Source organism: Melozone crissalis, unplaced genomic scaffold (genome assembly GCF_028551555.1).
Source record: "Melozone crissalis strain CALT ecotype California unplaced genomic scaffold, PUWL_Pcris_2 ptg000027l_1, whole genome shotgun sequence".
Classification (NCBI taxonomy): Eukaryota; Metazoa; Chordata; class Aves; order Passeriformes; family Passerellidae; genus Melozone; species Melozone crissalis.
This window is the reverse complement of record NW_026535805.1, coordinates 51,471,688-51,497,129: the sequence shown is the minus strand read 5'-3', so window position 1 is coordinate 51,497,129 and position 25,442 is coordinate 51,471,688. Positions and strand designations below refer to the sequence as shown.

General features: G+C 44.4%; 2 protein-coding genes across 4 annotated transcripts in view; one reads left to right on the top strand and one right to left on the bottom strand.

The window, feature by feature from the left end:
- ARMC2 (armadillo repeat containing 2) overlaps positions 1-6,062 on the top strand; it is a 62,828-nt gene extending 56,766 nt beyond the window's left edge. Inside the window, exons 18-19 of the mRNA XM_054280342.1 lie at positions 202-359; positions 4,387-6,062. Of these exons, the coding sequence (XP_054136317.1) occupies positions 202-359; positions 4,387-4,520 (292 nt within the window). The 3' untranslated portion in view covers positions 4,521-6,062. The remainder of the gene's footprint in view (positions 1-201; positions 360-4,386) is intronic.
- A 1,698-nt stretch (positions 6,063-7,760) lies between these two features.
- The window catches only part of SESN1 (sestrin 1), a 78,154-nt gene continuing 60,472 nt past the window's right edge, over positions 7,761-25,442 (bottom strand). Inside the window, exons 1-10 of one of the 3 annotated variants that reach the window (XM_054280344.1) lie at positions 24,560-24,659; positions 17,145-17,210; positions 16,060-16,260; positions 14,988-15,170; positions 13,581-13,823; positions 12,190-12,337; positions 11,243-11,355; positions 10,819-11,009; positions 10,443-10,587; positions 7,761-8,877 (exon numbers count right to left, since the gene is read on the bottom strand). In XM_054280344.1, coding sequence (XP_054136319.1) covers positions 8,791-8,877; positions 10,443-10,587; positions 10,819-11,009; positions 11,243-11,355; positions 12,190-12,337; positions 13,581-13,823; positions 14,988-15,170; positions 16,060-16,260; positions 17,145-17,210; positions 24,560-24,589 — 1,407 coding nt within the window. In that variant the 5' untranslated portion in view covers positions 24,590-24,659 and the 3' untranslated portion in view covers positions 7,761-8,790. Of the gene's footprint in view, positions 8,878-10,442; positions 10,588-10,818; positions 11,010-11,242; positions 11,356-12,189; positions 12,338-13,580; positions 13,824-14,987; positions 15,171-16,059; positions 16,261-17,144; positions 17,211-24,214; positions 24,236-24,559; positions 24,660-25,442 lie in introns of those variants that run through there. The other 2 variants (XM_054280345.1, XM_054280343.1) reach the window with 2 other exon arrangements.

The following is a 25,442-nucleotide window of genomic DNA, read 5'->3' as shown; positions in this document are numbered from 1 at the left end:
GGCATGTCCACATCCTTGGGGAACTACAGTTAATGAAAAGGGGGAAGTTACTGAGGAAGAAAGTAGCATCTGATGTTTATTAATGTAGAATTTTCCTGCAAACTTCCATAGAGCTTGCTTACATTTCTAGACTGCCAGATTTTGAAGAGCTCAGGAGTAAATTCCATGGAACAAACCACTGGTTTTGTTTGGTACCAACAGGTTGATTGACTGCTTACAAGACTTTGGGCCAGCAGACTGGCAGCTCTCGTGTTTGATCTGCAAAACCCTGTGGAACTACAGCGAGAATGTGGCAAGCACAGCCTCCTGCTTCAGAGGGAGCACCAACACCCTGCTGATGCTGCTCACAGCACTTCTGGGTGAGACTCCCAGCCTTGGGCTCTTTTCCTCAATAAAAGACACAGAAGGAGCAGAATCAATGCAGGATTAGTTTGGGTGGGAAGTCTGTCCTGCAGCTTTCAGTGGCTGGCCAGTGTGGGCTGTGCAGCACACACTGGGCTCCCTGGGGATTGTGGCGTTTCTGGGGTGCAGTGGGCTGACTTTCCTGCCTGGCCACCTTTCTTGTCTCTCCATGGGCTCCTTGTGGGCAAGGACAACATCCTGACAATTTCTCATCTGTTCCCTAAGGCCAGGAAAGGTGTGCTCATTGCTTCACAAGGCTGAAAGATTAATGTAAGGACCTTGATTTGCTTACCCAGTGGGATCTTTTCATCCGGGCATTTACTTTTGCTTCAAATTTTACATAGTTCAGTGCTGTGTAATAGTCCTGTAGTCGGTATATGTAATTTTCCTCCTTTAGTTTTTGAGCACTGCTTTGTTTATGATTTTATTTTGGGTAGATCACTTGCAATTATCTTTAAAAAAATCTTTAAAATATTAATCAAATTGAAGGAAACTAACTATATGTGATATGATTTTAATTGGAAATGGATTAAAGATGTATATTTACTGTCAGACCCAGACAGAACATGAGATCTCACAGTCTCTTTCATTGTAGACAATCAGAAAAGTGGGTGGATTTGTGAGGATTTTTTTCCAGTTACAGCAGAATTACTGATATTCACTGCTGCAATAGTTCCTTGTATTACATTCTTTGCTATGGTGGACTTTATCTTAATGTGTGTAGTAATGCCATCTATTTATCTGAAAGTAGCAGCTTTTCAAGGTTATTGCTGCACTTTCCAACATTCTGCAAGAGATCTGCAAACTTTACAGCCACAATAATGCTTGAATTTTCTGGCACACATATAGAGGTATATATCTTTGTTTAAGAAAGTACATGCTTATGCTTTCCTCTGCATTTAACACTCCTTATTGAAGCAATTGATTTGACTGCAAAGTCCAGGCTGGATAGCAGTTGTAACTCTCAGTGAACAGTATAACTTTCATCAACTGGAAGTTTGTGTACAATTGCAATTGCAGTTAGAGTTGTGATTGCAATGCTGCTGTAATGGTAACTAATTAGGAACAGGTTAGAATTAAATCAGAAGGCCAGTCATTCTTCACACTGTAGTAAGAAGAGGAGCTGTAGAAAAAGCACATCTTATTCATTGGATCTGGTTCCTCTGTGTGCAGAGAGCCAACAAATCTTAGTAATAGCAGCTGGTTGATATTGTCCTGCATCTTCCTCCTCCCATTGTGTCCAGTAACAGCCTTGAACCGTCATTGCTCTGATTCTATCATTCAGGAAGCAGGAGGCAACTGCTGACAGCCAGTGAACTGTACTTGAGCGTCAGCACACCCTCAGGAAGCGGAAGAAGTGGAGCATGGCACAGCAGACACCTCTCTTCACCTGCTGTGCTTGGCCTCCTCCCCTTTATTTTCCCCTCCCCCATCTGGCACAGGATGACGAAAGATACAAGGAAGCAAAAGGGAATGGAAGTGGCCTGGAAAGCTGTTGTGCCCAAGAGAAAGGCTGGACAAAGGGCACTATTTGTTTTTCTTTTTCCCCGCCTGATGCCAGCAGCCTGGGATGCAGTGGCCCTGCTTTCCAATGGCACTTGTCATTCACCTTCTTTCAGCTGCTTGACTTTGATGTCACTCTGCTGGCTCAGAGCTCCTCGAGGCTGCTGTTCCCAGGCCCTGGCAGCAGCTTTGCCTTGGCCTCACAGGCAGCGATGGAGATGAGCTTCTGTCTTGAGAACATTCTTCTGTTTGGTCATTCACTGAAAATAAAGTTTCTCCCTCTCCCTCCAGACTTTTTCTTGTGCTGACTTTTACATCCACTATCAATTCCAGGAGGTTATTTTGGAATCTCAGTCCATGTGAACTCTTACCTGACATGACAGAGCTTCCAGGGCTGTCAGCCCCTGTCTCGCCAGTGTTTCAAGGATGGGCAGCCCTTGCAGACTGCAGGAGTCTGCGCTCCAGTTTCCCCCACAGTATGCAGGCCCACTGTGTTTGTCTTGTTCCTGGGCTTGCAGCCAGCACATATGCTCTTTGGCCAGGACCCAATATTGCTGGTTTTTGAGGAGAGTCGTGGGAAAATTAAATTATCTGAGGATGCACAGCTTGCATGCGGAACACTGATCCTCGCTGATCCACAGCGTTACTCACGTTCTGCTTTGGGAAATTTACTGCTTCAGTCCAACACTTCAGCTTTGAACTGCTTCTGACCCTTGTTCTTGTAGGCTGGAATTCTCGACCTCAGTGATTCCATAAATACTCAGTCGACTTCTGGGGAGCACAGCTGTCTAATAAAAGGGAGAAATGCCTCTCAGTCTGTGTTTGAACAGAGTTAATTTGGGTAGAAAAAAGCAGGAGTAGGCAAGGCAATTCTCCTTGAAAACAAATCCCATAATCCCTTATTTTCCACTTCAGGGTCTCTGGCTTCTCTGCTGCTGAGAGTGATTTTAGGTATGTTGGGTTACTGTGCCATTGACAGGACAAGAGCTAATGGGCACAGGTTGCAATAAGACAAAATTCCAATTAAGCATTAGGAAAAGAGATTTCCATTGTAGCAGGAGTTAAGCACTGGAACAGGCTGCTGCCCTAGAAGGTGTTCAGTACTCAACACAGACTAGAGCAAGCTGATACATGGTGACTCTGCTCCAGAGGTTTTTTCCAACCTAAATTATCCTGTGACATCATCAAATATAGATTTGATGTCAGAGGCTGGATTTTATCTCTGATTAAAGCTTTGTTCCTGCAGAAATATGATATCTTTCTTGAAAGAATGGGTGTTCTTTTTCTCTTTATTTTATTAGGAAAGACTCTAAATGTCATCTCCTTACGTAGAACCCCTTTTGGAATCTTTCTCACCATCAGCCTCTGTTTAATTTAGGTAGTTGCAGTGTAGTGGCACAGGAGCCACTTGTCTGCAGTTGCTGGTAGCTTTGTGTGAGCTGGAAATGATACACAGGAATGTCACTTGCTCCTTCATACCTGTCTCAGCTCAGGCCATCTGATCTGCACTGGCACCTTGGCTTGCTTTTGGATGGGAGTAACTGCTGTTGGAGCATCTCATACATAAAGTTTGTTTCAAAATGTGGGTAACTGAAGTTTCTCTTTAGCCCCAAGTTGCTTTTACCTGCTGTGACTGTGCAATTAGCTCCCTTACAGAGTTGTTTATTTAACACATTGTGAATCTGGTGCTTTTTCATAGTGTAGGCCAAAGATTAAGTATTGCCCATTTGGAGCAGGATTCTACCTTCATATTAGGTTTGTTTGTCAAATATCCTGTCAAATATCCTTCTGTTAAACTCTGTGAAAACATTCAGCCTTATCAGTTGTGTTTGTGGATTCCTGATTCAGGAGAATGCTTCTGGTTGCAGACTGATTTGTATTTTCTCTGAGTTTGTCTCTTTGCCACATCCAATGCTAAGCAAAATGGAGGGGGAAAAAATGACCAATGGCTTCCTTTTATTCCTAACATTGTCTTTAATAAGGACTGTCCTGTTGTTTTATTTTTGAAATCTGTGAGGAAGGGAGGGCATCAGTAAATCCAATAACCAGTGTGGTTCAAGTTCCTTCATTGTGAGAGTAGATAGAGTTTGAAAAAGTCTCCAGATTAGCAGAGCAATTTGGGACAGGAAAAACATAGTTGTAGTTAGATGAATGGATTGCTTACCTCAGCAAAATTGCTGTGGGCAGTATTAAACCCTGGGTACTTTCCAGACTGACAGTCACAATAAATGATCAATCTCAGAGACACCCCTGAGGTGTGAGAATAAAAGAACTTGCAGTACCATTTTCACTCTTCTACTGACCTTACCATCCTTTCTTTTCCATTAAATCTAAGACTCTCAAACAGTGATGCTTAACTTATCTCAAGAGCAGTTGTTTTTAAGCCATCAGCATACACAGCTGCTAAGCTGCCTGTGTCACAAAATATGTAGTTGAATGTATTTTTATTTGGAACTGATGACAGTATTTCCTTGATTACAGATGAAGAGGTAGAGTTGGAGTGCAGCCTTGACAAAGATATAAAGGACTGCCAAAGAGTATATTGGGAAAGAGAGTTCAAACCCGTGGCAGCAAAACTTCTTGACAGAATTCAAAGCCATCACTCTTCCAGCTGAGTCTATCACTCCATTTTAATCAGTTGGGGTGTTTTTATCAGGTAAACCATATATTTCTAATATACCTGTACATTGCCAGTAGTAAGCTTGTTGGAGAGCATGACTATTCTAAAAAAAAGTCAGAAAAGCCTGGCATTTATATACTGGATGCTGTCTTCTGAAGAGCTTGTATGAAATCTTTGCGTGTGTAATTACTTTTTACAATATACCTGAGCTGATGAAGCAGCTGTTCAGTGTGACTTGTCTAGTAATTGCATTGTTTCTTCACTGGAAAAATATTTGCTGAACGTCTGATTTTTAAAAAGTAAGTTATGAGTGAGTACTTGGACCTCTGTGGTACCAAAAATGTTGTGCAAACAAATGTTATGTGACAGGAGCCACATCTCACCTACAGACTTTGACACACTTTTACCTTAAGGAGCTTCTGTGACAGAGTAACCTGGTGCTGGTGGGGCATTGTCCTGTGCTCCTTCATGACCCTCACTCTTCAGATCGAACACTGTTGGTGGTCAGGGAAAGTCACTCCCTTTTCCTTCTGACACTGGGGGGTAGGGCCTAGGGTATCCCAGCTAACCCAGCTGCTGCCTTGGTGCTGGTGGGATGTAGGCCCAGCTGTGCTGGTCTTTCTGGGATTGGGAATTCCCATCTTTAGGCAAAGCACCCATATCCCTGACATAAGAGAAGATTTTACCTTTTTCAGTTGGTCCCACACTCCCAGGAGCTGCCTGTGTGCTTCTACTTCTCAGACTTCTTGGCCAGCTGTCTCCCCTGAACCTGTGTCTCCATCTGTGGGGCCATAACAGCCTCTTTCTCCCTGTTCCCCCTGCCTGCTGCTGCCTTGTTTATTGCTCAGTTTCATCCTTCCAGCACGTAAAAGTCCCTGTAGCCCATGGATTAGCGCAGCAGGCGCATTGCCGGCCTCGAGCATTCCCAGCCCGGTTGGCCACAGGGAGCTGCACAGCCCTGACCCATTTCTCTCTCTGCTGACCTCAGATTACTGGAATGAGCAGCTGGGCAGGGGCTGCCAGGCTCCTGCTCCCGTGGGCCAGCAGCATCGCCCTGGGCCCTGCAGCACCAGCAGCTCCAGCCTGGCAGTGCTGCAAGAGGCTGGAGAAATGTGTTGGGAGGCAGGGATTCATAGCTCCTCCCTCAGTGGAACTGCTCTCTCTGCCTTTGGTAGTGCCCAGACCTCTGCTTCCAGGGGAGGAGAGAGAGGCTGGGAAGTAGCACCATGGTAGAAGGGCAGCAAGACTTCTTTCCTAGTTTAGATCCCTGCTTTTATGGGGCAGGAAAGGGAGATTTCATGGTCCAGGTTTTGGGAGTGGTGAGGAGGAAACTTCAGTGAAAGTGATAAAATTTGCTCCATTCTTTGTGTCTCAGCTGTTCAGGTGTTACTTGTGCCCAGCAAGGTTCAGCCCTGCTTTGGGAGCTTGTGTGGTGGCGGCCTCTGTCACAGAGGCTGATCCACAGGAGAGAAGTGCTCAGCATTCTGTGTGGTTTGGCTCCAACAACAGCTCTGCTCAGCTCAAAAATATCTCAATTATCATCCCTTCTTTTGCCATTTTAATTTTAGCTGAAGTTGAAGGGAAGATAAATGGTTTCAATGTCCCATTTGTTTCTGGGAGAGAAGAATGGATTTGCTTTGAGAGAGTATTAAAGAAAGGATGCTGGGTAAGTAGTCCCTGTGGGGAAGAAGCTGGAGGCATTTGTTCCTGGCATTTGTGTCACAGCAAGGCAGGCAAACATCCGGCTGTGCAGGGCAGGGTGGGGGCACTGGAAAAGGCCCCTGTGGCTAAGCCCTGTCAGGAGGACTAATCAGAATTGACAAGGGCTGAATCTCTGTCAGAAGGCAGCTGATGCTGATGGCTGGCTCAAGTCAAGGTGGTGTTTGGGCAATTAAGATTTGTTCAAATACAACACTAATTATGTCAGTTCCTGCTAATCAAACTGTAACCAGGAGCCTGAAGCACTGTGTCTGCAGCTGGGCAGAGCTGGGGATCCTGGGGCAGCCCCCATGTGTGAGCTCTGGCCTTTGCACAGGAAGAGGCACATTCACAGAGCTGGATTGAGAAGAGAGGGTGGCACAGGACTCTTGAGCACCCCGCCTGTCTAGCTATACCAGCCTCTGGCTTTCTCTGAAGAAAAATCTGTGAGTAGTAAGAAGCAGCCCCAGAATGCTGGGTTTCAGGTTTCTTATGGCATTGTTTACCATTTGGGTATCTCTGCCACAGACCTCAGTGCAGCAGCTCTCTGGTGTCCAGGAGCCCATTCCTGTTCTCCCTTGGGAAGAGCTGCCAGCACCACAGCTGAGAGGCTGCTGCACTTCACAGCCACGGGCTGGGGCTCTCCTGGAGCTGCCCAGGAGTACTGGCCAGGAAGTTGGGATTGCCTGCAGGTTGTGGCTTCTGCTCTGATGGCAGCTGTGACCAGATGAAGCCACTCACACACAGATCCACTGCAGTGTTTACTGCTTGGAAAGTGAGAGGCACTTGGATGTGGCTGGAGAGCATAGGATGGAAATGGCCAGTTCAGGTTTCTTGGAGAAATTCAGGTCTACCTTTGACCTCAGAAAGCACCTGGAGACTCAAGCGCTGCAGGAACTGTTCACAGACTGGAAAGGCACAGCTCAGCTGTACAATGCCCTTAAGACAGGAAAGTTTTGCTCTGTTTTTGGAACATTAAAAATCCTGTATTTTCAGTTAAGAGGAAGCACCAGATGCTTCCTGTTAGTCACAATTTTTGACAGTTTATTAATCTTTCTCCCCTAGATCTTTTTAGATATTTTAGCTTCTTGGACTGTAAACTTAAAACTGTTCTCAGAAGGTTCTGTAGAAAAAGAAACCAGTCTGAGCTGAGACCTAGGCCAGAGGACAGAAATTAAACTGCTTATGGGCTTGGGAAAATCCATTTCACGGAGTCACAGAAAATCATAGAATCAGCCGAGTTGGAAAGGACCCATCAGCACAATCGAGTCCCACCCCAAGAATCACACCTTGTGCCTGAGATAGCTTGGTCCAAATGGGTGAAAATATCAGCAGTACAGAAGAGGTGTTCCCACTACAGTTAGTGAAGCCCTAGCTCTGTTTTTAAACTTTTCCTCCCACCATTTCAGACTCACTTAAAAAATTCATGGCTCATGATTTTAACTGTTTGCTCAGTTACTGTTTCAAACATTTTAAATGGTCTTACAACCAGTAAGAACAGAAGCTTAAAGGTAAACCACACAGAAACGCCAAGAGAAAAAGTTGTTACCTTTATTTCAAAAATACCAGTAATACTGACAAATTTAAAAAGCAATTCACACTCATACAAAAGTATTCATGTGTTCTCCAAAACCACTGTATATTAAACGTCAGCATTTTAATCACGTTTTGATTTACTAAAAATAGATGTTTTTTAGCCTAGTTATTTAAGCACTGCAAAAATCATTAAGACCAGCGTTGGGCATGTAATACAGTAGGACTGTTTGGCAGTCTAGAACAACATTCCCACACCTTTTCCTAGCTCCTTCTTGGTTCATCCATGAAAAGGAGGACAAGAAGCTCCTTGACACTTTGTGTAGGTAGATCTCTAAGAAGCTTTGAGGACTCCAGTCCCCTTCTTTCCATAGGAAGACCATTGCACTTTGGAGCTCATGAAATAATGCTGAACAAACATCCTGTTTTTAAGGCTAAACTAGTTGAGAAAATTGACTGCTATCTTTCAAATTATCAGTGTGGACAGAAGAGGTTTAGTTCTGATTAAACAGGGAATCTAAATAACAAGGCTTTTTTGAAACCACACACAATAAAGGCTCAGACAATAGCAGTGCTCACTTTCACTTCTAGCTCAACTGGAACAGCCTGGGTCTGTTCACTCCACCTGCACAAATAGCAGCATCAAGATTTTCTAGAATTATTCTCGTAGGGAAAGCAAATGCCATCAAGTCCCAGTTCTATTCACACTCCGACTCCCGCAGTATTTGCCTTAACACAAGATCTATGTATCTATGGTTTCCTATATTGCCACAAGTTCAGAGAATGTCCCGGGCTGTCTAAAGCCAAAATACCATGAGCAGGCAGCACTTCTGCACAACCCTGTCTGTCAACTGCCAAGCGTTCGCTGCCCAGCGGCAGCAATGATATTCCAAACATGGAAATAGCTGAAACTAAAGGAGTTATGGCACAATGGGCATCTTAACTTATAGCTACTGTTGGTCCTGAGGCTTCGTATCTTCCTCTGCCATACTGCAGCTGCAGAACATTCCAACGTCGACAGGCAGCCAGAGACATCAGGTCATATAGCGAGTAATAGCTCTCAGAGCATAAAGTAGTTCGGCTTGCATCCGAGCTTCTACCAGAAGCAAATTTACATGGACCTGCAGTGAGAGAAGTTCTCCTTTAGCACCGAGCTCGCCGCCACGCCTGCAGCCACAGGAGGCCTGGGGGCTGTGGGCACTGTGCAGCAGCACTGCCCGTGTCACAGCCAGACCCCGCTCTGGAGCTCACTGAGGGGGGCACAGGAACCAGTGCCACACCCTGTGGCACAGCGTGGCACTGGCCCGTGGGCACACTTATGTAGGCCCAGGGCCATAGGAAGAGGAAATCATCCTTTAGCAGACCAGCTGGTTTAGCTGGAAATAACAGACAAGCTTTCAAGCACACAAGCCCTTCCTTCTCTGGCAGCACAATATGCCCAGCTTGCTCAGTTTCAGTGAGGCTAATGATTAAAGGCAGAAGGGCAGTGAGTACCTGTGGAGCAGAGGGAGGTGATAGCAAAGGCAGAGGTGATAAGGACATTTGTCCCTGGGGACTGAGAGAGAAACACACAGGCAGCTTCCACCTGAACAACACAGAGTGGTTGGCCAAGGTGAAGCACCAGAAAAACTCTCAAGTGTGATAAACCCTCTATCTCTGCTGATACACAAGTGTTCAGTAGCTACTGGAGCTAAGAATTTTAGTTCCCCACATCATCTCCTCAATGCCTTTATTGCATTTCTTTGAGGATGAAATCAGAAACTTGTGGGGGGAAGGGTGTGAAAGTATTTTTTCACTGACAGCAGGTTGCTGTGAGTTTGCTCTGGCATGTAAGGGCTGTGTGTGGTTTCATTTGCATGATCTCTGTGAGAATGTGTGGTTATTGCATTCAGTGACACATATGTGAATGAGTCTTGGCTTTGGATGGCTATGGAGATGCAGAGTTTTGGGCTTTAAAGAAGGATTTGTGTGCTTGGAAAGCTCATCTATCACAGTCAGTCTAACCAAAATATAGGCAGTGTTCTACTTGAACATTAAATCATTGTAGTTACAGGACCCTTCTTTAAGTGGTTTATCAAGAACTAGAGCCTTTAATGATATGAGCATTAATGATTTCTGCATCTTTATGTTTCAGCATAGACTTTAGTGAGGCCAAGAAATACCTTTTCAAAGAAAAACTGAAGGACATAAACTTAATGGATTCAATATCTGGGAGTTAACAGCAGGAAATGTGACTGGGAGGTGTAATTCAGGCTGTAACCCAGCAGCAGAGCTTTTAGGCTTTGACAAAAAAACTCTCTTGGGGCTATCCATGCCAGAAGGACCAGGGGACTGCAAAGACCCTGGGCCAGCCAGAGAGCTGTTCCAAGTCTGCTGCCAAGGGATGAATGGACTGTGCACCACTTTGCTGCCTCTCTGGGATACAGGCAGTACTGATGCAGTCGAGGTGAAGCTGTACCATCATCATGTCTAACCCCCTGTACTGCTCAGAACTTGCCCAGTCTATGGCAGCTGTTTCCCAGCACACAGGCATGAGGAAAGGGGAGATTATTTCAGCCCAGGAACACAACACTTCCCAGTGACTTGACTGTGAGCAGAACCCCAGGAGCAGCAGCTAAAGCTTAAGCTGTGGCTGTCAGGGAGACACTGATGTGGGGCTGTCCCTCAGCACACACACCAACTGTACCTTCTCAGAGTGTTCAAACTGTCTCCAGAAGCTATCATACATTCTTTTTGTGGTCTTTTCAGGAGTGCAAACCACAGTCTTGATATAAACTTTAAAGCTGCGGTCCAACAACTGATTAATTTCACCATAGTCATAATCATCGTATCTGTTTGGAATTGAAAGAAAAACACTTTCATTTTCAAGCAGCAGTTATTTCACTTGCATTGTTTCTAAGTTCCTATGGCAAAACAAATAATGGGGTAAGTGTAGCACTAGTGGCCCTCCCCCATAAACAAAAATATGTTTAGAAATACATGCATGTTTGCTTAATAAATTGTTCTGGTTCAACCTGAGAAAGAAAAGCCAATGTGTTTTGAATAAAAAGAGTAAAACTGACCTTATTCCAAACATACAATGAATATAGTTCCAAATAGCTCGTCTTAGCATTGAGGTATCCACATCTTTGTGCATGGCCATTGTGTTGTAAGTCAGATTATAAGCAATATGGAACTTCTCATCAAGTAGTTGTCCCACATCTGGATAAAGACGATTAACCAAGGAATAGCCATGGTCTTCCCAGGAATAATCCTTAGAATAAGTAAAAATGCAGAATGAAGCATTTCAGAAATAAACTTGTGAAGAACCAGAGTTTTAGTACAGTAAAAATCCCAGGGCAGATAATCCTCTGGGGGTAGGGGTTGTTCATTTGCTGGCTTAATTTAAGCCTCACCCATGGGGCAGTGAGAACACAGCCCTTTCCAGGTTTGGTATCTGGCACAGGCTGTTCCCTGAGCCCCCTGATGGCAGCCCCAGCCTCTCACCTGAACACGAAAGGTGGGCACGTGCATTCCGTGTCGGGAGAAGTCTTTGTAACCATAGCTGGTGTCCTCAAAGTGCCGAGACACATCTCTTGTTGCTGCAGATTCCTCATCTTCTGTTAATGGCAAACAGAATTGCACACAATTTATAGAACAAATTGGAAGTGTATGAGAAGAACTCCTGCAGAAGAATGGGTCTCCGTGCTTTTTAATCAAACACATTTTCACTGGATTAGCCGTATTAAGATCCTCTGGTACAGTTGAGACTGCAGCTGTGGTGTTCAGAGGCAACTCTATGAAAAATACTCAAGTTTTTTTTTTACAGACAAACATTTTTTTCTCCTTTCTCTTGTACTGCAGTCTTCACCCTATCCCCTGAATCAAGGGGATGTTTTCCCCTTAACTCAAAAGTCTGTAAAAATGTCAGGAGAAAAACTGGTTTGAAACAGAGAGCTTATTAAAAGAGAGACTTCTGAGACTCCCATGTCAAGTATGTCTTAGAGGAAATTGTATTGAAGAGCCCATTATAAGCCTAAATTTGTAATAGATTAAGTATTGTCTCTCAGTCATCTGAAAAGTAACATTTCATACACTTAAATAGCAAAGCATGTCAAGTGTCTTGCTTTTAGAACAAGATGCTTAAATCTCCTGTGAAATTTCTAAAACTTGCAAGAGAGAGATTCCATTTCTTCTGGAGATTTCTATTAAACACAGTTTTGGTCAGTGTGTTATGGTGTGTCTGCAAGCCAACACAAATCTTGGCACTACTTTGCTTTTAAGTGTTCCTGGAAGAAAACAAGGCATCTCTAATACTGATTCCTTCAAAGAAATGGTAATGTTTGTGTGACATCTAATAGCATTTCTTTCCCCTTTTCCAGGAGTATTTCTTCAAATAATTTGGAAAAGTCTTAATAAATACATACAATAAATACAGACTACATCTGCACTACCTGAAGAGCACACAAACATGCTTTCTCTCTTCTCTCTTTCAAAACGTGTGGCCATCTCTTCTTGGCTGGCTTCCTCTTCATCTCTGCACTCCTGCAGCTGCTTCATCTTCTCCATAAGAGCTTCAACTTCACAGACAGACTCTGTGGACTAAAAAGGAGAGAAAGATATTTCATTTTCATGCAACAGGAACTGACAATGATGGCAGTAATTGCCAAGCCAGAAAGTTTAAACACAACTGAAGTCTTTTACATCTTTAAATAAAGATTTTTCAAGGAACACAGTTTTGGAAAGAAACCTGTACTGACACAATGGTTTACATTTAGTCATCATCTTTTCTCAATTAGACCCCTGGTATTTTTAGCATGATTTAAAAATCACAGCATTTTGGAACTAGTTGTTCTCACGCTAAAATTAGTTACTCTTAGTTTAAATGTTCAGCAACTGAAAAACAAGGAGTTGTAACAGAAATTTTGATAGAGGAAGTAACCACAATTTACCACCCAACAGTATTTTTCTCCTCCTCTGCTCACAGAGAAGAAACATTGAAGGAAAAAGGAAGGGTGAGTATAAATGCAGATTTAACAAAGCCTCAAAAGAAAGCCAGTGCAAGATAATCGTCTTTCACAACAGCTGTTTTAACACCTTAAGAATTCAGTAATTGATCTTGTAAACATTCATCATCACCAGAGTAAAATTATCTTTAATTTATACAGTTCTGCCCCTTTCCTCCCTGCCTTTTGCAGTTTGGTCCTTCAGAGAGCCAGCAAACAAATTTAAATGCCACCCACACCACTGCAGTAAAATATCACAGGCAAGGATCTTGCAGTGAGAACATCCTCATGGCTGTTCTTAAACCAACACTTAGTCCACATCATTCTTTTCACCAAGGGAAAACAAGTCCAGATCAGCATAACTGCTGCAGGCAGGAGAGGGTGTTTTAAAGAGAGTCACAAAGTTGTGAATGATCTGTTAAAAATGATCCTTTGTGTGATGCATGACAAACACCTCAAGGCAAAAAAGTCTGAGAGCCTGGACTCAAAGGAAAAGTCAATTTTCCACTGCACAGATGAAAAAAGCATTCCTGGCCACTGCTGCTCAGGACACGTGTCATGAACTAGTTGAGGCTGGGACTCATCTCAGTTCACCTTTATCAATGACAGGCAGAAAAAATTGACAACAGAGACTGTGTCTGTTTCCCTTTGGTAGCTTTCCCCAGCTTCCCAGTATCATTTCAGCTCCTCCTAAATGCATTTTTTCGATACCCACATCTGGATTAGGCTCATCAATCCCATTCTCAAAAGAATAAAAAGAGACAGGCACCCTCCACGTATTAAGTTTACAAAGACATAACTACTGTTGGAAGAGACTGTTTGTTCAGACAGACACTTACTGGAATGCTTCCAGCTGGGCTGGCATGGATTTCATCCACCCCGTGGTAACCATTTGTTATATCACAGATGCAATAGTTACTGACAGAGGGGGGCCTGAAGGTGTGACCCCCTTCACAGTCGATCTCTGGGCTGATCCCACAGCCAAACGTGAAGGAAGCAAGGGAGTGGTAGTGTGTAAGGAGAACGACTGCATGGATCAGCTCTGCCAGGGACCAGCTGTTCTCTTCTGTCTTCAGAAGTTGCTTTAAAAATAATGCAAGACAGAAATATTAAGGTCATTCATTTGAACCCACCTTAATGCAGTTTATCAACACATTTCTTTGTCGGGTAAAATTACTTTTGTGACATCTAAACATGCTTCCTGACTCTGCTGCCATTAGTGTGCTCAGTGACCTGCCAGACACAGACCTGCATGGTTATGCCACAAAGGACACAACTTGTCTCCCCTCTGTCCCTGGGCAATTGAATAAGTTGGGGTTTCTTTTTTTGCACCGTGTGGTTTCTGTCGAGGCCATACTGACTTGCATTGAAATTTCACACCTCTGATGAAGATGCAACCACAACTGTTGCATGTTTGTTCAAATGGTCTTTACAGCATGAGATAACCCAGGCAACTCCTTGCAGATCAGCTGTGTAAAGACCTGGCACAGGCTCCCTCCATCTTGTCCCTGTGGGTGGAATGCTCTAGATTTGACAAGAAGTTTCAAACCCCAACTTCCCCTTCAGGCAGGAAAGTGTGGGAGGTTTGGGGCCTTCTGGCAGAGCGTGTGCCCTCCCCGTCCTGCCCCAGCTGGACCTGCCACCACCTCTCACCAGGCCAGGCAGCACAGAGGAAGTCCCAGCACCCACGTGCTCCTTGCTTAGGGCACAGAGGAGAGCAGAAGGGCTGGAAGAAGCAGCCCTTTGGTGGTTTGTTGGTGCTGCAGTCCTGGCTGTCCTGTGCCACCACCACCCCCTGGGCAGCTCTGCCAGCCTGCTCTCTCCATCCCACCTGAAAACACAGCAGCAGCAAGCCAGACAAAATGTGGTGGCTGGTGTTCTGTCTAACCTCTGGCAGCAACTCAGACACCCAGGGGTTCTGGCTACTGAGAGCACACAGCTTGAGGAGGGAGGTGCACACCTGAGCACACTGTCGTTGCATCAATAGAATTCCAGCATGACAGAGAAATTTCAGGACATTGTAAATGAAATTTGTTACTCATTTAAGAGCAGTTATGATCCTGTTTTACATAACAGGGCACAAGTGATACTAAATCATGCAGTGATGTAGCACTGAAATCCAAGTCATTACCACAGAACATCTTTCACCCTGTCTGGCTCTGAATCCAAGAAATCTGGGATCCAAGCAATCTGGGATTGCTTTACTGAAAAAAGGGAACATTCACATTACTCTGTGAAGGACCTACCTCAATATGTTCCTTGGTGATAAGCCAGGGTCGGTGAGCCAACATTTTGTTCAGTTCTCCTAAATTTTGCAGTTTTTGAGGTGCATTTTCCAGACCATTCAACCATTTAGGGTCTCCACCAACATGAAGGAAGTCGTTCACATGGAGGTTAACAAGGTAAGAGCACTGATGTCGTGCTGCAGCCTAAAAAGGAAAAGAGTGTGATACAGAAAACAATTACAGAAAGTTAGTACTTTATGACAAATACCATAAGGCATCATTTCCTCAAAACATCCAAGAATAAGACTTGCACTGATCAAAGACTCAAGTAAAAAAAGTTTTCTGAAATTAACACATCAGCTTGTTTTGATTATTGTTGTCACAACATAAATATCCCTTGTTTATACACACCATCATTATGCTGGCTACAGGTGCAACATGCCTATACCCAGGGAGAAATACAGGCATGGATTTGTTGCATGTCCTGCAGCAAGTAATCCATACTGCATCCTACACTCCAGGGGGAAGAAGCTGTCTCTAGCTGCATCTTTACCAGCAACAATCAAAAGCAGGTTTCAGATTGCATATGGCAAGAGAAACTACAGGCAGCTTCTCAGCAAAGAAAAGCCCAGTATCATTTACTCCAACGATTTCTATATCAAATAAAGACACAGCCCAAAACCTTAATTCAACTTCAGCAAGCAAAGATCATTGAACTGGCAGATTAAAAATTAGAAATCAACCACTTTTGGCAGAAAACTCACTCAGAATTTACGTATTCAGAAATGCACAATGGGACCAACTGTTGAGTTAGGAGAAGCGTATGTGACAGGACACAGATATGAAAACAAGCTTTCTTGAGAAACAGTTTCTGAGATACTAAGGGTGCCAATAACAAACAATTATCTCATTTCTATAGCATGCTTTTCCCCTTTTTCTCACAGTCCTACCAAATCTATGAACATAAAGCGCCGATCTTCTGAAACCATCTGTAAAGCAGACAGCAACAAACCTCCTCTGCTTTTCCCTTTCCAGCTAGAAACTGCAGAACAGAGCAGCAGCTGCTGCGGGGCAGGCTGGGGTGGGTGCGTACCATGATGCCGATGTAGTGCCGGTAGTGCAGCGGGAGCGGGCCGTCCATCTGCAGCAGGTAGTGCTGGGTTTTGAGAAAGCTTTCCAGATACTGCGGGTGGAAAACCATCACCAAGGTGACGTTGTCCAGCCGGCCCAGCGTGGCAAAAGACTCTGCAAACAGCGTGTGCATCGCGGCGTCCTCCTTCCCCACCTGAATTGTCTGATCGGAGAGAAGCAGCGGTGAGCAATGTTGTCCCAGTTCCACCAATAAAGTAGCAAATAAATACATTACCACAGCACCCAGAGGCCCCAAGTGAAAGGAATTATACTATAAAACTATTAATGGCATTAAATCAGTGCACATAAGGCATGTTAAATCCCTGTAATACCTCTCATTTGGGAGATCACAAGTGGTTATACCAGCAAAAGGAGATTTTTGGCTTTAGTCTCTCTCTAATACAACGCTGACTTCTCATTTTTAACTGTCTCACCTTCACTTTCTTGAATACCCCAGGTTGATCTTAGTTAATTATAACTAAAAGCTACTTGAATCATCACTTTTACTATGGGAAAAAGAGGGAAAGAAGCAAAAAAGCTGGCAAAGAGAGAAAAAAAACAGGACATTGAAAAAGACTAAAATTCCTAGAAAACCACAGGCATATTACTAACTTTTCCTCTACTCCAAATTCTCTTACCAGACAATCAGGAGATAAGCAGCAGAAATGCTCATCCAAAGCACTCTGAACCTTCTCAGATTCTTCAGAGTGGTAGAGGCAGCTCAAGAAAAAGCAATCCCAGAGCAGAGGGGCAGGTACCTTGTGGACCAGTAGGAAATTACATCCGGATGTTCACAAGGAAACAGTATTGGGTTTCTCTCATACTAGACAGCAGCATGGGAGGGGTCATAACTATTCCAAAGCTCCCCAAGGCTCTCACTGTTCTGTACACTAGAACTGTGGCCAAAGTCTCAGGACTGAATGTGATATCACTCCTGAAAATGTTTTGCAGATCAGCAGCTGTCCTGAAACCACTGTGGGCTACTACTATAAAGTGATGTTCCTTAAAAGCATAAAGTTCACTATGTACTTGAAAACACTACCACACCTCCTTCTCAGGGATGAATCTGCTTGGTCCGTGTCCCAGTGGTCTAGGAATTCTTATTCCAAGTTCCTAGAAAAGAAAAGTACACCACCTCAGCATTTAGTTATAAACAGCTTTTCAGCTGTGGTTGCAAGAAAGAAAAGAGTTCTCCATTCAGAGCTGGGCTTATTTGGGTACTTGTGGTACTCTTGCAGGGGCACTTTTACTAGTACTGTTTGTACAAATGCAAATCCTTTTTTATACGAGTGCTTTATAATTAGCTGTGCTTGTTTACAGCACACCGTCCCACTCCAGCAAAAAAAGTTCAGCAACAAAGCCCCTGTCAACCAAAGAAAACACACACAAATTTATATGCATACACACACACACACACACACACAAACACACTACAGGCTGGTTCACAGAAAATTCTGCATAAAGCATATTTTGGCAGGGTGTCCAGGACAAGGAGTTCTGAACATGCTGGCTGCTGTGTGGTTATGCCACTGATACAAAACGAGGCTGCTGTGTGTGTGTACATCCGCAGCTCGCCAGCACACAACACCCTGTGCATCTGTCAGGAAATGAAACAGCTGTAACCCTAATCAGATTTCTTCTTCCCAACCTCAAAGAGCACTTAAACTGCTCAAAGTACCTGATCTACATTTGCATCTGCTTTCTTTTCAAGATAGGATAAAAAGCTATTCACATTTGCAGGGAAGGAGGGAGGGAGGGGAATTTGCTCCATCAGAACAGCAGCAACCACATCCTTGCACCCGCTTGCGTGGATGTGTTGCCTTGCAGGGAAGGTGGAGGCTGGATAACCCTGGCAGTTCACTACTTGTCCTCTCCTTCAGCCAGATGCAGCTTTCTGACAGGCCTACGGCCCCCTGGGCCTTTGCTGCAGCCAAGGAGCAAACACATGGAAGACTTGGGTGCATTTGTGTCCTGCCCATGAACACCGTTCCCTTTGGAAGGGAGGGAGCCATATGTTCCAGGGCAGTCTCTGTAGCACAGAGCAGCCCCCTGAGAAGGCACAGCAGGTTCCAGGTACCAGAGCAGGACATGGCCTCACTCCACACTTCCACACATGCCCCCCATGCCATCGCTGCCATCACTCCTCTGCCATGTGCGTGGCACTCTGCAAAGCAGCTCTCCTGAGGGGATTACTCCCCACTGAGCAGCTTGGCTTCCCCAGGAAAGATGGGAGCCCTGCCAGTTGATGGCATGGCACTCTTACAGATGGAGACCTGGATTAAAGCTGAGGATGGAGCTGAGGCATTATATAAACTAATGGTTTGGGCTCCTTATCTGTGCCCTCTTTCCCAATCACCTTTTAGAACACATGCATTGCCTCTGTTCCATAGCCAAACCCACCCATTTTGTGACCATACCAACTTCCCAAGCAGATTTAGATGAATAAATACCAAGCACTGAGCCAGTTCAGGCCACACAGAGCAGAGGGGCACCTTTAGCTGGTCCAGGCCTCTGAGCAGATGATGCCCCAAGAGCTGTCTGCCAAATGCAGTAGTTAACTTTGCCACATTTCCCCCACATAGGTAAAGGCTGTTAAAATGTGCAATAGTGGCTGCACTTTTTTTCTCTTTAGCTGAGGTTTCTATTTGCACGAGTTTCACTGTACAAGAAGCAATTTTATTAATCAGTTACTGTTTCCTGAACTTTCCCCTAAGATTAAAAAACAACTTCAGAGAGCTGGAAACAATGAGTGCTGGCACAAGTGGCAACTGCCAAACTCTTTAGACTCTGACAGTCTCCTTAAATCCCAAAGTCAGATACCTTCATTTCTCAAGTCTTGGATAAAATAAGATCAAAGGGCATCTCTTACAAATAGTCTTTTCACTTTTTCCCCTCAGTGTCACTTTTTCCTGCTATGGGTCCCAACACACACAAAAAAATTTTGCCTGTCAGCCAAGCAATGTCACTTGTAGGATGGAATTTATCAACATCTCTCTTTAAAATTTCATCAGAGCTTCTTATTTTGGCTATAACTACACTTGAGAAACATAGCCAAACAACAGCAAGCAAAAAGAGAGATCATTTAAATTGTAAACAGGATTTAATTTAGCAGATGTCTGCAGTTTGCCAGATCAAGCCCTCCAAGACAAATACCTTGAAGTTTAATTCTTGAACAACTGTTTTTCAGTTTTTCCTTTTCCCAGAACAGTTAGAGGAAGGAAAAAACCCCCAATTCAGGTTTAAGAACCTGAGATCAGCAGACTGCTAGTGTATTTTGCTTCGCAATCTAAAATACATGACAATCAATACATTTCTGTTTATTAAAGCATACAGAGGTCAGGCTTACAATTACACAGCACGTAACAGGCTATATTACTCAACCATCCAAACCCTGGCTGCAAAGTGACTTAAGAGATTATTTTTTAATGATTAAATGAGTTGCTTTGTTTTCCATTAGGAGAGGCATCATCCCCCTGATATCATTGCACCAGCCTAGTACTTGAGAAGCTTGGGGTCAAGGCTCTGTTGTGACAGAGATGTAACAAAGGATCTGTGAAGATGAGCCTGTTTCCTGTCTGCAAAACGGGGGTTTCTTCCAGAGGGTGCTGAGAACAGAAGCAACTTGCCATGAGATGCATGCTTAACACAGTCACGAGAGCTGTGTAAAATCTGACCCATTAGAAGCCTTTTGAAAACTTGTTCTTCAGTTCCAAGCTATGGCAGACCTTTCAAAAGCTATTTTCCTCTCCTTTTAGGAAGCAGCATTTAATCAAATTCTCCTAGTACTTCAGAGATAGCTGTGTGCTTCCAGCATCCCAGCACTTCAAATACTTGATTACACAGTAATAATTCTCCAAACAGTCCTAGTGAATTTCTCCTTTGTCCTGAGCATATTTCTGTGCTTCACAATACCCTTCTCTAAACCTCCATCTTCCAAATACACTCAAGTCAGGGAGCAGCACTCTCCCTCTCAAAGGCAAGACCTGCATCCTGAGCAGACACACCACTACATCTCTCTCCTGCACATTTCTCTTAAAGCACCATCTCACCTGGAGCACCAACAAGCACTTGGTGAAGCAGTTGTGTCTAGGACAAGCAGCAGCTAGAAGAAAGCCTGTATTTCTTTTGGTTATTCCAAAAGTATAAACAACTTTCATGCGATTCCAGACCACGGAATTGCACACCAAAGCGACCTACTGAGTGACACATTCTCTGCATCAAACTTCTCCTGGCTTCTTTCCTCCTGTTTGCCAACCTCACCACACCACACCACTTTCATTCAGTCTAGAAACTCTGCAGCTGAATACAGCTCAAAGCTCAGCAGAAAGCCAACCACAACTGAGGCTTTAGGTGCAAATAAATAATAACAATAACAATAATAACAATAATGATGATGGTGATGCATCAGACACACTCCATCTTCAAAGCCAGAACATAAAACTCAGGTGGCTGCAAAGCTGAGCACCAAGGGTGGAACACCCAGAAGCTCAAGGTAATGGAAGGAGGTGGGCCTTGCAGGATGGCAATCCACTCCACTGCTCACCTTCCACACATACCTTGACAGAAAAGCAAGACTTTAGCCATGCAAGTGCTGCATTGCTGCATGGACAGAGACAACCGTGAAAAACACAGAAAAGCCTCCTCTTTCCCCTTATGTAATGTAACTTGTACTTCTGTACAGCCACTATTATTATTTCCATGGGAACTTAGCTCACCAGGTACCCATCATTTCTCAATCTACACATCCCTCACCATTGCCATATCAGCCCAGCATCACATCTCATGCATTTAGATAAGGCAAGATTCCTGTGAGGTAGGACAAGTACATTATCTCCCATCTAGGAGAAAAAAATCCCTCAGAAATGGAAAAGCTACACATCTTAGAGAAGCTGCTACAGAAGACTGGTGGCTTGAGCTGAGATCTCTGAAGTCACAGGCTAATGCCCTAACTATCAGACTGTGTGCCTGTTCAGAGACTTCTCAGCCAGGAAATGCTTTATGCAAATTTACACCAAGAAGCAGCACTGCAGAGCTGAGACAGAACAGCTAATGAGACAACTCTGCAAGCTTAATTATATACTTCCCAGTCACCACTTACTCTCACCAGTCTGGCTCAATTAGCACATCCAACTCCACAAGGACAACTAGACCAAAAAGCCCGTGCTGCCTGCACATACATGCTCAAGGAAGCCCACTCTGAAGTGCAAATGTGTAAATTCAAAGCTGTATCTTACAGCTGTTGATCTAGCCCAATTTTTAGGTAGCTTTTTAAAGCCTCTTGACAGGAACATCATTCCTGTCAAATTTATGAAAAATCCTGAGATTAAAAAATTGAACTGCAATAATGTAGAAGAGGTTTGTAAACACTAACAGGACAACACACATTACCTCTGCTAGCAAGAGAACATCATCTGCTTTGGTTCTGAATCTCTTAAAACAAAAACAAAACAAACAAACAAACAAAAAAAAACCCAAAAAACCCCCCAAAAGAAGAAAAGTCACAGTTTAAGCAGACACACAGTATCAGAAATTTCACCTAGAAACGCTGAAAACAGAACTAAGCTACAAGCCAGGTCACAGAGCCTCTGGAACAGGAACATCTATCTAGCCTAAGCTACAGTTCTTCCTCCATTGTATGCCTAAAATGCTTTTTCAGATCCTTGTTGTTCCCTCACTACTGGCTCCTTGCAGCTAGAGCTCTGCCCCTTATCACAAAAGCTCTCCCAGAACTCCATGGTAGTTTTATCCAATGAATCTGGGACTGTTACCAAACTGCTAATTTTCAGTCATTCAGGACGGATGAGCTATGATCCACAATGCTCACTCAGACTGCTTCCCTGGTGCAAGCACAGTGAGTCATTTTGCTCCCCTCAAGTACAGTCAGTACCACTATCAAGTCTACCAGATTCATATCTACCAGAAAGACTTATTTACGTACTTACTTAGGCCTTCTCCCTCTAAACAGGGAACATTTTATCATAGATAAGCCACAGGTGAAGTAAAATTGTGAAGTAAAATATCAATTTACTTCACTAAACTACATTTGAATTAACATCTTTATCTGAATCATCTATGTCTTGATTAAGCACTAAGTGCTGCTAGATTCAAACAAAATTATACGAAAATCACACCCATAATACAATATAAAACAATCTTATGTAATGAACCAGAGAAGGAAAATGAGATTGAGGTGAATTTTTTGAGGTAACATTTTTTCTAGATAACCAGTCATCATTTTACATAATCTAAGTGGTTTCCTACCCAAGCTTAGGGTAAAGAAAGGCACAATGAGCTGTGAGTTAAAAACTCTTCAACACAATTTCCCAGTGGAATTAACTCCTCCAGCATGCCTGTGCTGAAAATTCAATTCAGTATAATATGATGAGCATTTGAAGCACGGCCATTAAAAATACCCATTTAGGGCTTTATAAGCTTATGGGATGAAATGCCTCTAAGCATATAAGTGTCCAAGAAGGTTGTGCAGCATTTCCAAGGGAGACCTGGCACTTACCAGTCTAAGAGGCTTCATGCTGCTCCTGCTGCTGCACTCACTGTGAACTGTCTGGTTCCTACTTCCCCTTTAAAGGCCACCGACAGCAAAACCTCACTGCTGGTGACACTGAGGCTACAAGCACAGTTTCCTTGTTTAGGACCTTAACAACAAGGACTGGCACAACTGGCCCCACAGGACAAGCTGTCCCCAAGCTGATACACACTCAGCTTAAAAACTGTATTTTCAGTTCTGCTAAACGCAGTAGCTACTGTAGTTTCCATACTGGTCAGAAAACTTTTAGGAAGGGGAGAATTAAGAACAAAAAGTGGTGATTAAGTATATTTCTTTTCCTACACACAGAGAAATCCTACATCTTTTCTAAATGTGGGGCTATGCAGAGCTGGCCCTTTTTCCTATTTTACTTTTTTACTTAATCCTGAAGTAGCTGCAATTGTTGTGGCTTTCCCAAACAAACCATGATTCACATTAAAATGACAGAAAAAAAAAATTATCCTAGAAATGCTCATGTACTTTAAATTTTTGCAGTGGTTACATTTGCTGGGTACATTCAGACTGTCATTTAGCTGAAGCAACAGACATGTCTCCACTTGTACGGATTTAAAGAACTGGGAACAAGTACTCCCCCTCTGTTACAAAGCGCTTTGTTACACAGACCTACCACTCTTCACTGGAATTAGAGCATGGCAAATGCTGAACTGTTCCTCTTTCATATAAAGTATGTTATTCTTACATGAATTTAATTTCATTATAATTTCTCTGAACGTCTCAAAGTCCTTAGAAATAACCCATTTTAAAAACATCCCCATCTACTTTATGTGACTTGATTCAAGACAGAAATCAAGGCAAGGGAGAGTGTGTCCAAGATCACACACCTTGTTCACAATGGCAGGAACGAAAGCAAAGCCCAGACTCCACTGTCTCCATCTCTAGCACCTCTTCTCTGGTCATTTCTAGGACTGAGCAGTACAAGCAGGTCCAGCTGCAGTAGTCTCAAGGTGGCTGCCTATGTGCTACCTACTCTTACTCAGCATTAGCAGCTCTTCCTGCAGTGGTTTTGTGACACAACTGCCTAGAGTCCACAACCCCATTTACTTTTGATATGAGCTCACTGAAACTGAGGCTGAGTTTCAATGATTAGTGCCTAGCTTTTTTAATATGGCACTTCTGTGGTGAAACAGAAAGCATTAAAGGGCAAAGGATTTTGAATGAATGCTTGCAATTTCCCTGCTGTAAACACTATTTAAATACCAATAAATTGGTGACACAGAAGGAAACAGTCTAAATGTGACAGTAACCCTTTGCATTACATAGACTGTACTGCTGGATTATGTCAAAGCAAAGCATATATCCATATATATGTATCCATGAAGTACTGGGTTACTCTAAATCAGAAAAATACAAAACAGGCTCTGCCGCAACCTACACCACTTCTGAGGAGTTAAAATTTTCCTTTAAAAGAAGAATCTTAACGTGATGAGATTAAGAAATTTACAAGAGAGATCCAAATCAGCAGGTTCATTCCTTTCTAAATAATGCCCTTGACTTGCATTTGTTTATAATTACAGCCCGCTCTTCTCCATGAGAAATACAAGACCAGCCTTACTGTTTCAAAAGGATAATCCAAATCTATGCTAGAACCACGTAAACGCCGGGCAATTCCGAGGCAAAAGCCACCTGGACGAGCCCGAGAACTCTGCAGAGGTACCCGGCTGCCGCACACCCCAGCGGAACAGAGCCCTCCTGGGAGCATCTGCGCTGTCACCGCGGGCAGCAGCTGCTCATCCCGCGGCTGAACGGGACCTACGAACCCCCGAACGCCGCCCTCCGAGCGGGGAGCCGGCCGGCAAACGCCGCTGCTGCCTCCTCAGCCCCGCAGGGATTTCTCTGGGGATGCGCCCGAACAGAGACACCCCCCCCCCCCCACCCCGGCCCGGCCAGCCGCGAGTACCTGGTGCTGCCGGCCCGGCCTGGCCACCATCCGGCCGGTGCTGCGGGGCTGGCCCGGGCTCGCCGCTCTCGCAGCCCCGCTGGGCTCTGCCCCAGCGCCGCCGGGGCGGTGCCAGCCCCGGCCCGCCCGCCCGGCGCAGGGGCGGAGCGGCGGCCGCGGCGCTGCCCCGCCGGGAACCGGCGCTCGCCGCGACCCCGCCGCTGCTCCCTGTGCCCGAGAGCGGCACCAAATGCCCCGGGCGGCAGCCCCGGCCAGTCCACCCCGGTCCGGCAGGACAGCCCCCGTCCAGTCCAGCCCCGGCCCCGGCCCCCTCGGCTCCGTTCCGCTCTCCTCCCCGGCCCAGAGACGCTCCTCGGACGATGCTTTCCGCCCCCCTCTCCTGTTTCTGATGCAAGAGTTTCTACCTTGTCTTTAAAAACAAAATAATTACGGCTTTTAAACCGAGAAATCGCAGGAGGTTCACATTTTGCAGATATTTGTGTGACTAAGTGCGCTGCTGCTGCTGCTGCTGCAGAAATCTGGCCTCCTGCCTATTCCCAAGATCATAACAGTCCTGGGCAAACATATGTTTTGCAATCGTATCAGCAAAACACTCAGCCTTTGTTTGCAGCAGGCTGTGCTGCGCCTGCCGACCCCCCCAGGACTGTAAACTCTGCCAGATGCCTTGCATCTCCCACCTCCTTTGGTCTGGGATTTTATGTCATCAGTTATTTCAAAAGAAACAAGTCCCTGAGCTGGCCCATGTGATTTTTACTTCTTTTTTTCTTTCACAACACTATAAGATCCATAAAGCTACATTCTTTAGTCAGTTTTACTTCAAATAATTCGAATTAAAATAAAATATGGTAGACCCCAAGAGGAGATCTTCTGTTGCAGTTTTCAT